Source organism: Parasteatoda tepidariorum, chromosome 9, assembly GCF_043381705.1.
Source record: "Parasteatoda tepidariorum isolate YZ-2023 chromosome 9, CAS_Ptep_4.0, whole genome shotgun sequence".
In the NCBI taxonomy this organism is placed as follows: domain Eukaryota; kingdom Metazoa; phylum Arthropoda; class Arachnida; order Araneae; family Theridiidae; genus Parasteatoda; species Parasteatoda tepidariorum.
In genome coordinates, this window is record NC_092212.1 from 87,003,256 (window position 1) to 87,022,710 (window position 19,455).

General features: G+C 26.2%; 1 protein-coding gene across 1 annotated transcript in view; it reads left to right on the forward strand.

Annotated features, from left to right (window-relative positions):
- Positions 1-663: 663 nt before the first annotated feature.
- LOC107449579 (muscle calcium channel subunit alpha-1) overlaps positions 664-19,455 on the forward strand; it is a 131,197-nt gene continuing 112,405 nt past the window's right edge. The window contains exons 1-2 of the mRNA XM_043047691.2: positions 664-697; positions 3,831-3,937. Coding sequence (XP_042903625.1) covers positions 3,859-3,937 — 79 coding nt within the window. The 5' untranslated portion in view covers positions 664-697; positions 3,831-3,858. The remainder of the gene's footprint in view (positions 698-3,830; positions 3,938-19,455) is intronic.

A 19,455-nucleotide genomic window follows, 5' to 3' on the forward strand; every position in this document is an offset into this window, starting at 1 on the left:
ACGTTAGTTTCTGTCTTGATTTTCATGTAAATTAAAATCTTTTAATTTTTAAAACTATATGGAACTGAAAACTACATTAAACATAGTTCTAAAGAAAAGCATCACGAAAATTTAAAAAAATATTTTTATTAAATAAAAAGTACATTTTATTAAATAAAATCGTAGTACATTCCTATACAATTGAAAAGAGAAGAGGGAAGGGCAAAGGGCAAAACACATGAAACTGGTTTCTCCCCAGATGGCGCATTCGAGCGTTGCGATCGCCACGCCAATATCGATATCTCCCCGATTTTGGCGGTAAATCTGAGTTGCAAGCTTCATTTGGTGGTAAAAGAAAACAAATCTCGATATCCAAACCTGCACGACTTCTCCCTAGAAAGTTTGCAACTGTTTACTACGTAGTTTATTGTGAGAGGCAATATTTTCAGAAATAATTTTGTTAGTATGAGTAAATAATTTAATTTCTAAACTCAAGTCTGCTGCATTTCATAAGATTTTAGTGATAATAAGTTATTGTGATAAGTTTGAAGAGAAAATTTGTTTTAGTCATTTATTGATATGTTAAAAAAGGCCATATAGCTACTGTATTTAGAAAGAACTTTATTCTTTACCTTCTTTTGAAGTTTGAAAACTTTTTCATTAAAACTATTGTTATTCTATTTAAAACTATTTGTTTTTGTTGCAAGCATACGCTAGTGTTAGTATTTAAAGTAGTGAGATGTATATTTTGTAGATAATAATTTAGATTTATCATATTGTTGACAAGGTGATAAGTGGTTTATAATGATTTTAATTCTAATTTCTAATATTAATTTTAAGTTTTTCTTACATTTATAACCGCATGTTTACTATCTTTCTACCAATTTATACTCATTATTATATAACTGCAAATAATGTGTGTGATTCATATTATTAAGTCATTTGAAAACTGTTATTGAGTTTTGAGTGTTGTCCTTAACATCTAATAGGCATGACATTTTTTATATAATTGATATCTCTTAATTTTTACTTGGAGAAATTGTCTAAGACAGACTTGGCTAGTAAAATGTTGTTGTGCTGAGAAAAAACAAGAATAGATGTCTCCAGTACCGTCTTTACGCATAGGCAGGGAATAAATAACATTGCCTTATACAGTTTTTAAAATATGTTCTACCGGGTAAAGTGTGCCTTTCATTTTGTTTTTTTCGTACAAGTAGTAATTATCATGCAAACACCAATATTTTGAATAGTTTATCACCAGAAAAACTTAAAAAGGCAACCTAAATCTATTTTTCTACGTTCCAATGAAAGTCTTAGGTACTCGTGAAAATTTCAGGTACTTTGGCATTGAAAGATGTTTTAATAACTGTTTAATTTGACAAAATAATTCATACCTTTTGGTTTGTTATACCTTTATGTTTATTTAATTTCATTATTTTAATTAACTTCCATGGTTTTGAAAATTATTTATTTATTTGAAGTTATTATGGTTAGCATCAATGTGTTTTTTTTGTTTTTTTTTTGCATTGTTTAAAAATGGTTTTGAGTTTTTCAGGATGATCAAAATGTGCATATTTTGAAAATTATTTATTTTATATTTGTGAAATTTGTTAGTTTTTTTTTTTAAAAACATTCTGGCATGTTATAGGGGCCTAAAACATTTTGGTGGGGACCCTGCATGCTGTTACAAAGGTACATAGCGTTTTGAGAAAGTGCTTAAAGGTGCTTATTTTTGATTAACATTTTTTAAGAGCCCTTAGAGGTATTTTTTAAAAATTTTATTTGGAGTTCGTAAAAAGTGCTTTAATTTTCTATCTTTTTAAAAAGAGATTTTTTTCTTTGCCGTGTCAGAAACTGATTATGCGAAGTTTGGGAAAATGTTTTTGAATTTTATTGATTTTATGTTCACAAATTAAGGACTTTCAGCGATAGAAAAAATAATTTCTATTACTGAATTAATTAAGATTTCTTTTTTGAAGGTGATTAAAAATATTTTTTGAGTGCTTAAAAAGTACTTAAAAGTTTCTTAAAAAATCTAGCTATGCACCCTGTATTCTGGATGTCTCTATCTAAACAGGGTCCGTTGAGTGATTTAAATCAGCTTGTTTTAAAACTGATTAGAACAAGTTGATTTCCCCCCCCCCTTAAACCTGCATCTTTTATATAGTAGAATGTTCTCTTTTGGATATGTGGTGGATATTATCTTTTTTACATATTTTATTGCATTTCATCTCTTAGACATTTTTTGATAACTGTCTACTGTAGGTCGTAATTAGGGAATATTGTTTTTGGCCAGTGGCAAATAGTAAAATTTTCAATTGTGGTCCCTTTTTTTATAAAACAAATAATTAAAAATAAAACTATTAATAATGAAATGTAAGGCATTACTTTTGAAGTATCACCCTAAATATGNAAATCCTTTCTTACAGGAAAGTGGTATCTTTTTGGAGGGGACACAACAGGGCGCATTTAATTATATCAGGGCAGGATAAAAGGAGTAAAGGGCAATAGGGCGGATATTTTATATCAAAAGGGCATACGGGGCGGGCCGCCCCGTAAACCCCGCTTAGAATGAACCCTGAACATGGTTAATACTTTTTTGAAAGTAAACCTCTCGCGATACACAGAAAACAAAAGAAATCAATGCTTACCTGTAAAGTAGGAGAACTAATTAATTATCTAACAGGCAGGGGCCTGTCCACACATCTTGTAAAAGGTCCTGTTTTTGTAAAATTGTGAAAAAATTACTCGTAATTTGTGACTATAAAATAAACGTTGAGTCATATTCTTTCAACCAGGGTCCTGCTTTTGTGAATTTGTGCAAATAGGGATCCTGTTATTGCAAAAAAACTTTTTCAATGAGTTTTTTAATTGTAAATAGATACAAGATGTGCACAGCATTGTAAAATTATAATTTTAAAAAATTAAATTTTCAAAAATAAATAGCAATTACTGCTATTAAATTAGAGATGTAACATAAATATTTGGTATTTAGCCTGTGCTGCAGATTGCTGAATATTCGTTTTGGACGAATAAAGAAAGAAGCGTCTGCCGAAGACTAAACTTGGTTGGTTTACATCGTCTTTCTTCCTCTTCCCCTGGGAAGGGTTTATTTGATTAACAAAACAATAGAGAAGTTAGACAATATTGTGAAGAGTCCGATTAAAAGATAAATTATTTTCTGAAGGGTCCGTTTTTATGAAAAGATGTTTTGTGAAGGGTTCGTTAACGGACCCAAATTTCTTCTAAACAGACCCCTGTGTTCATTTATATGAATGTTTCATTTATATCAACGCCTCAAAGAATATATTTCTGTTCTCTTTTTTCTTCCACTGTTCTGTGTAAATACAATCTTCAAATTTATATGAAAATGAAAGAAATTTTCAGAGGGAAAAGAAGCATTTAGAGCATTTAAGACATAATTTTAGCAAAAAATTTACATGCTTTGAAAAGTGTGAAAAGTAGCGTATTTTTTCCCCTCAATTTAATGCAAATAAAGTTTTTTCTCCAAATTTAGAAAAAATAGTGTCCGGTTTGAGGAAATAGAAAATAACGTTTCAAAGGGCAAAGATGACTGTCTGCGTCCGGTTTACAGATATGTCTGTTTCACGGAGAATGTACCTAATGATTTATTCATAGAAGGTTCATAGGGAATTGAATGAATGTCCGTATTGAGAGGCTTCTGTTTCGCTGGTGTGTCCATAGCAGGAGTTTCGCTGTATTTCTATTTTTCTTAATAAAGTTATAGAGTAAAGGGTATTCATTTAAGAAATATATTTTTCTCGACATGCATTTGATTACATTCTTTATATTTTATTCTCACAAATAAAAAAATATTTTATTTTGAATAGTGTGATAAGTACTGCTCTTTCAAATCTCATGAAAGATGGCTTTGATGTTAAAGCTCTTCGAGCATTCCGTGTTCTTCGTCCTCTGAGGCTTGTATCGGGGGTGCCAAGTAAGTTCATTCACAAATCCTAATTAGTTTTCCTTCTATGTGCTTTAAATTTAAAGCAAGATTTATTTGAAAACAATAAATTAACCACTTAGTTCATTCAGTTTCAGTTTAATTATGACAAGTTATTTTCTTCATGAGTCCAGCTATAGTTTATATTGTATACTTGCATATGCTTACTTATATTATACACTTGCATTTCAATTTAATTATGACAAGTTATATTCATCATGAGTCCAGTTATTGTTTGTATTATATATTTGCTTATATTATATTCTTGCATTTCAATTTAGTTATGAATAGTTATATTCATCATGAGTCCACATATAGTTTATACTTGCATATACTACTTGCTTATATTATATACTTGCATGTCAATTTAATTATGGCAAGTTATATTCTTCATTAGTTAAGCTATAGTTTATATTATATACTTGCTTTTATTATACTCTTGAGTTTCAATTTAATCATTAGTCCAGCTATAGTTTATATTATATACTTGCATATATTATGCACTTGCATTTCAATTTAATTATGACACATTATATTCATGAGTCCAGCTATAGTTTATATTAAGTACTTGCATATGCTTACTTATATTATATACTTGCATTTCAATTTAATTATGGCTATATATACTTATGACTAATATACTTGCAGTATATACTTATGACTTATGATTAATATACATCTTATTCATGGTGTGCCCAGATATAGTTTATACTTGCATATACTACTTTTATTATACTCTTGCATTTCAATTTAATCATTAGTCCAGCTATAGTTTATATTATATACTTGCATATATTATACACTTGCACTTAAATTTAATAATGACGAGTAATATTAATCACGAGACCAGCTATAGTTTATATTATACTTGCATGTACTTGCTTATACTATACACTTGCATTTCAATTCATTATGGCGAGTTATATTCATCGTGCGTCCAGATATAGTTTATATTATATACTTGCATATATTTGCTTATATTATTAATTTGCATTTCAATTTGGTTATGACAAGTTTTATACATTATTAGTTCAGCTATAGTTTATATTATATCCTTGCTTATTTTATACACCTGCATTTCAATTTAATTATGAGGAGTTATACTCTTCCGGAAGCCAGCTACAGTTTATATTATATACTTTCATATACTTGATAATATTTTATACTTTCATTTCAATTTCATTATGACGAGTTATATTCATCTCGAGTCCAGCTATAGTTCATTTTACATACTTGCTTATATTATACATTTACATTTGAATTTAATATGGTGAGTTATATTCATCGTCAGTCCAGCTATAGTTTTATATACTTGCATATGCTTAAGATACACTTGCATTTCAATTTGATTATGACAAGTTATATTCATCATAAGTTCAGCTATAGTTTATATTATATGCTTTTGTTATACTCTTGCATTTTAATTTAATCATAAGTCCAGCTATAGTTTTTATTATATACTTGCATTTATTATACACTTGCACTACAATTTAATAATGACAAGGAATATTAATGATGAGTGCAGTTATAGTTTATATTATGAACTTGCATATACTTGCTTATATTATACACTTGCATTTCAATTTAATTATGACAAGTAATATTCATGAGTCCAGTTATTGTTTGTATTATATACTTGCTTATATTATATTCTTGCATTTCAATTTAGTTATGAATAGTTATACTCATCATAAGTTCACCTATAGTTTATACTTGCATATACTACTTGCTTATATTCTATACTTGCATTTCAATTTAATTAGGACAAGTTATATTCATCGTGTGTCCAGATACAGTTTATATTATATCCTTGCTTATTTTATACACTTGCATTTCAATTTTGTTATGACAAATTGTAATCTTCATTAGTTCAGCTGTAGTCTATATTATATCCTTGCTTATATTATGCACTTGCATTTCAATTTAATGATGATGAGTTATACACTTCAGGAGTCCAGCTGCAGTTTATATTATATACTTTCATATACTTCATAATATTTTATACTTGCATTTCAATTTTATGATGACGAGTTATATTCTTCTCAAGTCCAGCTATAGTTCATTTTATGTACTTGCTTATATTATATATTAACATTTGAATTTATTATGGCGAGTTATATTCATAGTCAGTCCAGCTATAGTTTATATTATATACTTGCATGTTTTTCTTATATTATACACTTGCATTTCAATTAATTATGGCAAGTTATATTCATCGGGAGTCCAGCTATAGTTTATATTATATACTTGCTTATATTATATACTTGCATTTCAATGTAATATGACACGTTATATTCGTCATTATTTCAGCTATAGTTTATTATATCCTTGCTTTTATTATATACTTGCATTTAAATTTTATTATGACAAATTGTAATCTTCATTTGTTCAGCTATAGTCTATATTATATCCTTGCTTATATTATGCACTTGCATTTCAATTTCATGATGATGAGTTATACTTTTCTGGAGTCCAGCTACAATTTATATTATATACTTCATATACTTGATAATATTTTATACTTGCATTTCAATTTAATGATGAGTTCTACACTTCAGGAGTCCAGCTACAGTTTATATTATATACTTTCATATTCTTGATAATATTTTATACTTTCATTTCAATTCCATTATGACTAGTTATATTCCTCTTGAGTACTTTTATGTACTTGCTTTTATTATACTCTTGCGTTACAATTTAATCATTAGTCCAGCTATAGTTTATATTATATACTTGCATATATTATACACTTGCACTAATTTAATAATACCGAGTAATATTAATCATGAGACCAGCTATAGTTTGTATTATATACTTGCATGTACTTGCTTATATTATACACTTGCATTTCACTTTATTATGGCGAGTTATATTCATCATGTGTCCAGATATAGTTCATATTATATACTTGCATATATTTGCTTATATTATATACTTGCATATGATTGCTTATATTATTAATTTGCATTTCAATTTGGTTATGACAAGTTTTATACATTATAAGTTCAGCTGTAGTTTATATTATATCCTTGCTTATATTATACACTTGCATTTCAATTTAATTATGACAAGTAATATTCATCATTATTTCAGCTATAGTTTATATTTTATACTTGCTTATATTATACACCTGCATTTCAATTAAATATGGCAAGTTATATTCATCGTGAGTCCAGCTATAGTTTATATCATATACTTGCTTTTATTATACTCTTGCATTTCAATTTAATCATTAGTCCAGCTATAGTTTATATTATTTACTTGCATATATTATACACTTGCACTTCAATTTAATAATGATGAGTAATATTAATCATGAGACCAGCTATAGTTTATATTATATACTTGCATGTACTTGCTTATATTATATACTTGCATAAGTTTGCTTATATTATTAATTTGAATTTCAATTTGGATATGACAAGTTTTATACATTATTTGTTCAGCAGTAGTTTATATTATATCCTTGCTTATTTTATACACTTGCATTTCAAATAAATTATGAGGAGTTATACTCTTCAGGAGTCCAGCTACAGTTTATATTATATACTTTTATATGCTTGATAATATTTTATACTTTCATTTCAATTTCATTATGACGAGTTATATTCATCTCAAGTTCAGTTATAGTTCATTTTATGTACTTGCTTATAATATTATACATTTACATTTGAATTTATTATGGCGAGTTATATTCGTTAGCCCAGCTTTAGGTCATATTATATGCTTGCATGTTTTTGCTTATATTATACACTTGCATTTCAATTAATTATGGCAAGTTATATTCATCGTGAGTCCAGCTATATTTTATATTATATACTTGCATATATTATACACTTGCCCTTCAATTTAATATTGACGAGTAATATTAATCATTAGACCAGCTATAGTTTATATTATATACTTGCATGTACTTGCCTATATTATACACTTGCATTTCAATTTATTATGGCGAGTTATATTCATCGTGTGACCAGACATAGTTTATATTATTTACTTGCATTTATATGCTTAGATTGTATACTTGAATATATTTGCTTATATTATTTATTTGCATTTCAATTTAATTATAAGGAGTTATACTCTTCAGGAGTCCAGCTACAGCTTATATTATATACTTTCATATACTTGATAATATTTTTTGCTTGCATTTCAATTTTATGATGACGAGTTATACTATTCATGAGTCCAGCTACAGTTTATATTATATACTTTTATATGCTTGATATTATTATATACTTTCAATTCAATTTCATTATGACGAGTTATATTTATCTCAAATCCAGCTATAGTTCATTTTATGTATTTGCTTATATTATAAATTTACATTTGAATTTATTTTGGTGAGTTATATTTATCGTCAGTCCAGCTATAGTTTATATTATATACTTGCTTTTATTATACTCTTGCATTTCAATTTAATCATTAGTCCAGCTATAGTTTATATTATATACTTGCATATATTATACACTTGCACTGCAATTTCATGATGACGAGTAATATTAATCATAAGTCCAGCTATAGTTTATCTTATATACTTGCTTATATTATACACTTGCATTTCAATTTAATTGTGACAAGTGATATTCATCATTAGTTCAGCTATAGTTTATTATATCCTTGCTTTTATTATATGCTTGCATTTCAATTTTATTATGACAAATTGTAATCTTCATTAGTTCAGCTATAGTATATATTATATCCTTGCTTATATTATGCACTTGCATTTCAATTTAATTATGAGGAATTATTCTCTTCAGGGGTCCAGCTACAGTTCATATTATATACTTTCGTATACTTGATAATATTTTATACTTGCATTTCAATGTATTTTGACAAATTATATTCGTTATTATCTCAGCTATAGTTAATATTTTATACTTCCTTATATTATACGCTTGCATTTCAATTAATTATGGCAAGTTATATTCATCGTGAGTCCAGCTATAGTTCATATCATATACTTAGTTTTATTATACTCTTGCATTTCAATTTAATCATTAGTCCAGCTATAGTTTATTTTATATACTTGCATATATTATACACTTGCACTTTAATTTAATAATGATGGGTAATATTAATCATGAGACCAGCTATAGTTTATATTACATACTTGCATGTACTTGCTTATATTATACACCCGCATTTCAATTTATTATGTCGAGTTATATTCATCGTGTGTCCAGATATAGTTTATATTATATACTTGCATATATTTGCTTATATTATTAATTTGCATTTCAATTTGGTTATGACAAGTTTTATACCTTATTAGTTCAGCTGTAGTTTATATTATATCCTTGCTTATTTTATAAACTTGCATTTCAATTTAATTATGAGGAGTTAATTAGTTTAATTATACTCTTTAGGAGTTCAGCTACAGTTTATTGTATCCTTGCTTTCATTATGTATTTGTATTTAATTATGACAAGTGATATTCGTCTTTAGTTCAGCTATAATTTATTATACTCTTGAATTTATCATATACTTGCATTTTAATTTAATTATGAGGAGTTATACTCTTCAGGAGTCCAGCTACAGTTTATATTATATACTTTTATATGCTTGATAATATTTTATACTTTCATTTCAATTTCATTATGACGAGTTATACTATTCATAAGTCCAGCTACAGTTTATATTATATACTTTTATATGCTGGATAATATTTTATACTTTCCTTTCAATTTCATTATGACGAGTTATATTTATCTCAAATCCAGCTATAGTTCATTTTATGTATTTTGTTTAAATTATACACTTGCATTTCAATTTATTATGGCGAGTTATATTCATCGTGTGTCCAGCTATAGTTTATATGATATATTTGCATATATTATACACTTGCACTACAATTTAATAATGACGAGTGATATTAATCATTAGTCCAGCTATAGTTTATATTATGTACTTGCATATATTATACACTTGCACTAATTTAATAATACCGAGTTTTATTAATCATGAGACTAGCTATAGTTTATATTATATACTTGCATGTACTTGCTTATATTATATACTTGCATATATTTGCTTATATTATATACTTGCATATATTTGCTTTTATTATTAATTTGCATTTCAATTTTATTATGACAAATTGTAATCTTCATTAGTTCAGCTATAGTCTATATTATATCATTGCTTATATTATGCACTTGCATTTCAATTTAATTATGAGGAATTATACTCTTCTGGAGTCCAGCTACAGTTTATATTATATACTTTCATATGCTTGATAATATTTTATACTTGCATTTCAATTTAATGATGACGAGTTATACTCTTCAAGCTGCAGTTTATATTATATACTCTTATGCTTGATAATATATTATACTTTCATTTCAATTCCATTATGACGAGTTATATTCATCTTGAGTCCAGCTATAGTTCATTTTATGCACTTGCTTATATTATACATTTGCATTTGAATTTGGTTATGACAAGTTTTGCTCATGAGTCCAGCTATAGTTTATATTATATACTTGCATGTAATTGCTTATATTATACACTTGTATTTCAATTAATTATGACAAGTAATATTCGTCTTTAGTTCAGCTATGGTTTATATTATATACTTGCATATATTATACACTTGCACTAATTAATAATACCGAATAATATTAATCATGAGACCAGCTATAGTTTATATTATATACTTGCATGTACTTGCTTATATTATACACTTGCATTTCAATTAATTATGACAAGTAATATTCGTCTTTAGTTCAGCTATAGTAGTTCAGCTATAGTTTATATTATATACTTGCTTTAATAATACTCTTGCATTTCAATTTAATCATTAGTCCAGCTATAGTTTATATTATATACTTGCATATATTATACACTTGCACTAATTTAATAATGACGAGTAATATTAATCATTTGACCAGTTATAGTTTATATTATATACTTGCATGTACTTGCTTATATTATACACTTGCATTTCAATTTATTATGGCGAGTTATATTCATTGTGTGTCCAGATATAGTTTATATTATACACTTGCATTTATATGCTTAGATTGTATACTTGCATATATTTGCTTATATTATTTATTTGTATTTCAATTTGGTTATGACAAGTTTTATACATTATTAGTTCAGCTATAGTTTATATTATATCCTAGCTTATTTTATACACTTGGATTTCAATTTAATTGTGAAAAGTTATATTCTTCATGAGTCCAGCTATAGTTCATTTTATGTACTTGCATCTACTTGCTTATATTATATACTCTTATTTCAATTTAATTATTACAAGTTATATTCGTCTTTAGTTCAGCTATAGTTTATTATATTCTTGCATTTATTATATACTTGCATTTCAATTTAATTATTAGGAATTATACTCTTCAGGAGTCAAGCTACAGCTTATATTATAAACTTTCATATACTTGATAATATTTTAAGCTTGCATTTCATTGTATTATGACAAGTTATATTCGTCATTATTTCAGCTATAGTTTATATTTTATACTTGCTTATATTATACACTTGCATTTCTATTTAATTATGACAAGTAAAATTCATCATTAGTTCAGCTATAGTTTATTATATCCTTGCTTTTATTATATACTTGCATTTCAATTTTATTACGACAAATTGTAAACTTCATTTGTTCAGCTATAGTCCATATCATATCCTTGCTTATATTATGCACTTGCATTTCAATTTAATTATGAGGAATTATACTCTTCAGGTGTCCAGCTACAGTTTATATTATATACTTTCATATACTTGATAATATTTTATTCTTGCATTTCAATTTAATGATGATGAGTTATACTCTTCTGGTTTCCAGCTGCAGTTTATATTATATACTTTCATATTCTTGATAATATTTTATACTTTCATTTCAATTCCATTATGACGAGTTATATTCATCTTGAGTTCAGCTATAGTTCATTTTATGTACTTGCTTAGATTTTACATTTGCATTTGAATTAATTATGACAAGTTATTCGTCTTTAGTTCAGCTATAGTTTATATTGTATACTTGCTTTTATTATACTCTTGCATTTCAATTTAATTATTAGTCCAGCTATAGTTTATATTATATACTTGCATATATTATACACTTGCACTACAATTTAATAATGACGAGTAATATTAGTCATGAGTGCAGCTATAGTTTATATTATGAACTTGCATGTACTTGCTTATATTATACTCTTGCATTTCAATTTAATTATGACAAGTTATATTAGTCTTTAGTTCAGCTATAGTTTATATTAGATACTTGCTTTTATTATACTCTTGCATTTCAATTTAATCATTAGTCCAGCTATAGTTTATATTATATACTTGCATGTATTATACACTTGACCTTCAATTTAATATTGACGAGTAATATTAATCATTAGACCAGCTGTAGTTTATATTATATACTTGCATGTACTTGCCTATATTATACACTTGCATTTCAATTTATTATGGCGAGTTATATTCTTCGTGTGACCAGACATAGTTTATATTATTTACTTGCATTTATTGCTTAGATTGTATACTTGCATATATTTGCTTATATTATTTATTTGCATTTCAATTTAATTGTGACAAGTTATATTCGTCTTTAGTTCAGCTGTAGTTTATTATATTCTTGCATTTATTATATACTTGCATTTCAATTTAATTATAAGGAGTTATACTCTGCAGGAGTCCAGCTACAGCTTATATTATATACTTTTATATGCTTGATATTATTTTATGATATTATTATTTTATATTTATCTCAAATCCAGCTATAGTTCATTTTATTTATTTGCTTATATTATACATTTACATTTGAATTTATTATGGTGAGTTATATTCATTGTCAGTCCCGCTATAGTTTATTTTATATACTTGCATGTTTTTGCTTATATTATACTCTTGCATTTCAATTAATTATGACTAGTTATATTCATCGTTTGTCCAGCTATAGTTTATATTATATTCTTGCTTTTATTATACTCTTGCATTTCATTTTAATCATTAGTTCAGCTACAGTTTATATTATATACTTTTATATTCTTGATAATATTTTATACTTGCATTTCAATGTATTTTGACAAATTATATTCGTCATTATCTCAGCTATAGTTAATATTTTATATTTCTTATATTATACGCTTGCAATTCAATTAATTTTTGCAAGTTATATTCATCGTGAGTACAGCTATAGTTCATATCATATACTTGCTTTTATTATACTCTTGCATTTCAATTTAATTATTAGTCCAGCTATAGTTAATTTTATATACTTGCATATATTATACACTTGCACTTTAATTTAATAATGATGAGTAATATTAATCATGAGACCAGCTATAGTTTATATTACATACTTGAATGTACTTTCTTATATTATACACCCACATTTCAATTTATTATGTCGAGTTATTTTCATCCTGTGTCCAGATATAGTTTATATTATATACTTGCATATATTTGCTTATATTATTAATTTGCATTTCAATTTGGTTATGAAAAGTTTTATACCTTATTAGTTCAGCTGTAGTTTATATTATATCCTTGCTTATTTTATAAACTTGCATTTCAATTTAATTATGAGGAGTTATTTAGTTTAATTATACTCTTCAGGAGTCTAGCTACAGTTTATTGTATCCTTGCTTTCATTATGTACTTGCATTTCAATTTAATCATTAGTCCAGCTATAGTTTATATTATATACTTGCATATATTATACACTTGCACTTCAATTTAATATTGACGAGTAATATTAATCATGAGACCAGCTGTAGTTTATATTACATACTTGCATATATTATACACTTGCACTACAATTTAATAATGACAATTAATATTAATCATGAGTGCAGCTATAGTTTATATTATGAACTTGCATATACTTGCTTTTATTATACTCTTGCATTTCAATTTAATCATTAGTCCAACTGTAGTTTATATTATATACTTGCGTATATTATACACTTGCACTTCTATTTAATATTGACGAGTAATATTAATCATGAGACCAGTTATTGTTTGTATTATATACTTGCTTATATTATATACTTGCATTTCAATTTAATTATGACAAATTTCAATCTTCATTAGTTCAGCTATAGTCTATATTATATCCTTGCTTATATTATGCACTTGCATTTCAATTTAATTATGAAAAATAATCCTCTTCAGGAGTCCAGCTGCAGTTTATATTATATACTTTTATAGACTTGATAATATTTTTTATTAGCATTTCAATTTTATGATGACGAGTTATACTATTCATGAGTCCAGCTATAGTTCATTTTATGTACTTGCTTATATTATACATTTACATTTGAATTTATTATGGCGAGTTATATTCATTGTCAGTCCAGCTATAGTTTATATTATTTACTTGCATGTNTAAATTTTTCAAAAATATATATAGCTAATATAAATAAGCTGTTCAAAAAGCCTAGGCCTGCATTAATATATGACTATTTTAAAATGTAATAATCCAACAAATAAATAGGTGGATAAAACGGGACATAAAAAAACTCTATCCCGTTTTGTCCAACTCATAAGTGTCCCGTTTTGTCCGACTCCGACCCTTTTTGAAACAAATATGGCTGCTGCCTAAATGTGCAAAGAAAATTAGATAGACTACACATAAAAGTATTGGTAAATAAATGATTAATCAAATTTAATATTCACCGGAATTTTATTCCCATATATAGAGGCAGTACAATGAAAAAAACAACGTACGTAAATGTAGAAAATGGCAAGAAAATAGAATAAAAAAGTTCTGAGACATACAACTTTCTATCGAATAGTAATCTCGAGACGGGACGCACCGAGAATAATATAATCACGGTCGAATAACACGTTTCTGTCGTTGTCCACTGGATAGTTGTAATAGTCTGGTCCCTAGGCGACGTATCCCGTTTTGTCCGACTATCCCGTTTTATCCAACTTTGCCCTACTTGCATTTCAATTTAATTATGACAAGTTATATTCGTCTTTAGTTCAGCTATAGTTTATTATATTCTTGAATTTATTATATACTTACTTGCATTTTAATTTAATTATGAGGAGTTATTCTCTTCAGGAGTCCAGCTACAGTTTATATTATATACTTTCATATACTTTATAATAATTTATACTTGCATTTCATTGTAATATGACAAGTTGAATTCGTCATTATTTTAGCTATAGTTTATATTTTATACTTGCTCTTATTATATACTTGCATTTCAATTTTATTATGACAAATTGCAATCTTCCTTAGTTTAGCTATAGTTGATATTATATACTTGCTTTTATTATACTCTTGCATTTCAGTTTAATCATTAGTCCAGCTATAGTTTATATTATATACTTGCATATATTGTACACTTGCACTTCAATTTATTAATGACGAGTAATATTAATCATGAGACCAGCTATAGTTTATATTATATACTTGTATGTACTTGCTTATATTATACACTTGCATTTCAATTTATTATGGCCAGTTATAATCATAGTGTGTCCAGATATAGTTTATATTATATACTTACTTATTTTATACACTTGCATTTCAATTTAATTATTAGGAGTTATACTCTTCAGGAAGTCAGCTACAGTTTATATTATATACTTTTATATGCTTGATAATATTTTATACTTTCATTTCAATTTCATTACGATGAGTTATATTCATCTCGAATCCAACTATGGTTCATTTTATGTACTTGCTTATATTATACTTTTACATTTGAATTTATTATGGCGAGTTATATTCATCTTCAGTCCAGCTATAGTTTATATTATATACTTGCATGTTTTTGCTTATTATACACTTGCATTTCAATTAATAATGGTTAGTTATATTCATCGTGAGTCCAGGTATACTTTATATTATATACTTGTTTTTATTATACTCTTGCATTTCAATTTAATCATTAGTCCAGCTATAGTTTATATTATATACTTGCATATATTATACACTTGCACTTCAATTTAATATTGATGAGTAATATTAATCATGAGACCAGCTGTAGTTTATATTACATACTTGCATATATTATACACTTGCACTACAATTTAATAATGACAATTAATATTAATCATGAGTGCAGCTATAGTTTATATTATGAACTTGCATATACTTGCTTTTATTATACTCTTGCATTTCAATTTAATCATTAGTCCAACTGTAGTTTATATTATATACTTGCGTATATTATACACTTGCACTTCTATTTAATATTGACGAGTAATATTAATCATGAGACCAGTTATTGTTTGTATTATATACTTGCTTATATTATATACTTGCATTTCAATTTAATTATGACAAATTTCAATCTTCATTAGTTCAGCTATAGTCTATATTATATCCTTGCTTATATTATGCACTTGCATTTCAATTTAATTATGAAAAATAATCCTCTTCAGGAGTCCAGCTGCAGTTTATATTATATACTTTTATAGACTTGATAATATTTTTTATTAGCATTTCAATTTTGTGATGACGAGTTGTACTATTCATGAGTCCAGCTATAGTTAATTTTATGTACTTGCTTATATTATACATTTACATTTGAATTTATTATGGCGAGTTATATTCATTGTCAGTCCAGCTATAGTTTATATTATTTACTTGCATGTTTTTGCTTATATTATACGCTTGCATTTCAATTAATTATGGCAAGTTATATTCATCGTGTGTCCTTATATATCTTATATTATATACTTGCATATATTTGCTTATATTATTGATTTGCATTTCAATTTGGTTCTGACAAGTTTTATTAATTATTAGTTCAGCTATAGTTTATATTATATCTTTGCTTATTTTATACACTTGCATTTCCATTTCATTATGACAAGTTATATTCATCTCGATTCCAGCTATAGTTCATATTATGTACTTGCTTATATTATACGTTTACATTTGAATTTATTATGGTGAGTTATATTCATCGTCAGTCCAGCTATAGTTTATATTATATACTTGCTTTTATTATACTCTTGCATTTCAATTTAATCATTAGTCCAGCTATATTTAATATTGTATACTTGCATGTACTTGCTTATATTATATGCTTGCATATCAATTTAATTGTGACAAGTTATATTCTTCTTGAGTCAGCTATAGTTTATATTATATACTTGCTTATATTATATACTTGCATTTCAATTTAATTATGACAAGTTATATTCGTCTTTAGTTCAGCTATAGTTTATTATATTCTTGAATTTATTATACATTTGGTTTTCAATTTAATTATAAGGAGTTATACTCTTCATGAGTCCCGCTACAGTTTATATTATATACTTTCATATACTTGATAATATTTTATACTTGCATTTCAATGTATTATGACAAATTGTAATCTTCATTAGTTCAGCTATAATCTGTATTATATCCTTGCTTGTATTATGCACTTGCATTTCAATTTAATGATGATGAGTTATACTCTTCAGGAGTCCAGCTACATTTCATATTATATACTTTCATATACTTGATAATATTATATACTTGCATATATTATTATCAAGTATATAGTATATGCAAGCATGTATTATATACTTGCATATATTTGCATATATTATATACTTGCATATATTTGCATATATTATATACTTGCATATATTTGCATATATTATATACTTGCAAATATTTTTTTATATTATTAATTAGCATTTCAATTTGGTTTTGACTAGTTTTATACATTATTAGTTCAGCTATAGTTTATATTATATCCTTGCTTATTTTATACACTTGCATTTCAATTTAATTATGGGGAGTTATATTCATCTCGAGTCCAGCTACAGTTCATTTTATGTACTTTCTTATATTATACATTTACATTTGAATTTATTATGGCGAGTTATATTCATCTTCAGTCCAGCTATAGTTTATATTATATACTTGCATGTTTTTGCTTATATTATACACTTGCATTTCAATTAATTATGGCAAGTTATATTCATTGTGAGTGCAGCTATAGTATATATTATATACTTGCATGTACTTGATAATATTTTATACTTGGATTTCAATTTAATGATGATGATTTATACTGTTCTGGAGTCCAGCTGCAGTTTATATTATATACTTTCATATACTTGATAATATTTTATTCTTGCATTTCAATTTAATGATGACGAGTTATACTTTTTTGGAGTCCTGCTACAGTTTATATTATTTACTTTCATATGCTTGATAATATTTTATACTTGCATTTAAATTTTATTAAGGCGAGTTATATTCATCGTCAGTCCAGCTGTAGTTTATATTATATGCTTGCATATATTTGCTTAGACTATATACTTGCATTTCAATTTAATTATGACAAGTTACATTCATCCAGCTACAGTTTATTTTATTTACTTGCATATACTTGCTCATATTTTACGCTTGCATTTCAATTTAATTGTAACTAGTTATATTTATCTTTTTTCAAGCTGTAGTTTATATTATATACTTATTTCTTCTTGTTTATATTATGTACTTGCTTTTCGATTTAATCATTATTCGAGGTTTAGTTTTTATTATTTACTTTTATATACTTGCTCATACTATAAACTTGCATTTCAATTTAGTCATTAGTCCAGATATAGTTTCTATTCTGTACTTGCATATATTATACTCTTGCATTTCAATTTATATATGAAAAGTTATATTAATCATGAGTTCAGCTATAGTTTTACTAACATATACTTGCTTGTATTATACACTTGCATATCAATTTAATTATGATGAGTTATATTCATTGTGAGTCCAGCTATAGTTTATATTTGCATATACTACTAGCTTATATTATATACTTGTATTTCAATTTAATTATGACAAGTTATATTCATCTATTGTTCAGCTATAGTTTATATTTTATGCTTGCATATACTTGCTTTTATTATAAACTTGCATTTCAATATAATTATGACAAGTTATATTCATCATCAGTTCCGCTTTAGATTATATTATATACTTGCTTATATGATGTCATGATTAAATTGAAATGCAAGTATGAGTTATATACATCGTGAGTCCAGTTGTAGTTTATATTATAAGCTTGCATTTACTTGCTTATATTATACTCTTGCATTTCAATTAATTATGGCAAGTTATATTCATCGTAAGTCCAGCTATAGTTTATATCGTATACTTGCTTTTTTTATACTCTTGCATTTCAATTTAATCATTAGTCCAGCTATAGTTTATATTATATACTTGCATATATTATACACTTGCACTTCAATTTAATAATGATGAGTAATATTAATCATGAGACCAGCTATAGTTTATATTATATACTTGCATGTACTTGCTTATATTATACACCTGCATTTCAATTTATTATGGCGAGTTATATTCATCGTGTGTCCAGATATAGTTTATATTATATACTTGCATATATTTGCTTATATTATTAATTTGCATTTCAATTTGGTTATGACAAGTGTTATACATTATTAGTTCAGCTGTAGTTTATTATATCCTTGCTTATTCTATACACTTGCATTTCAATTAAATTATGAGCAGTTATACTCTTCAGGAGTCCAGCTACGGTTTATATTATATACTT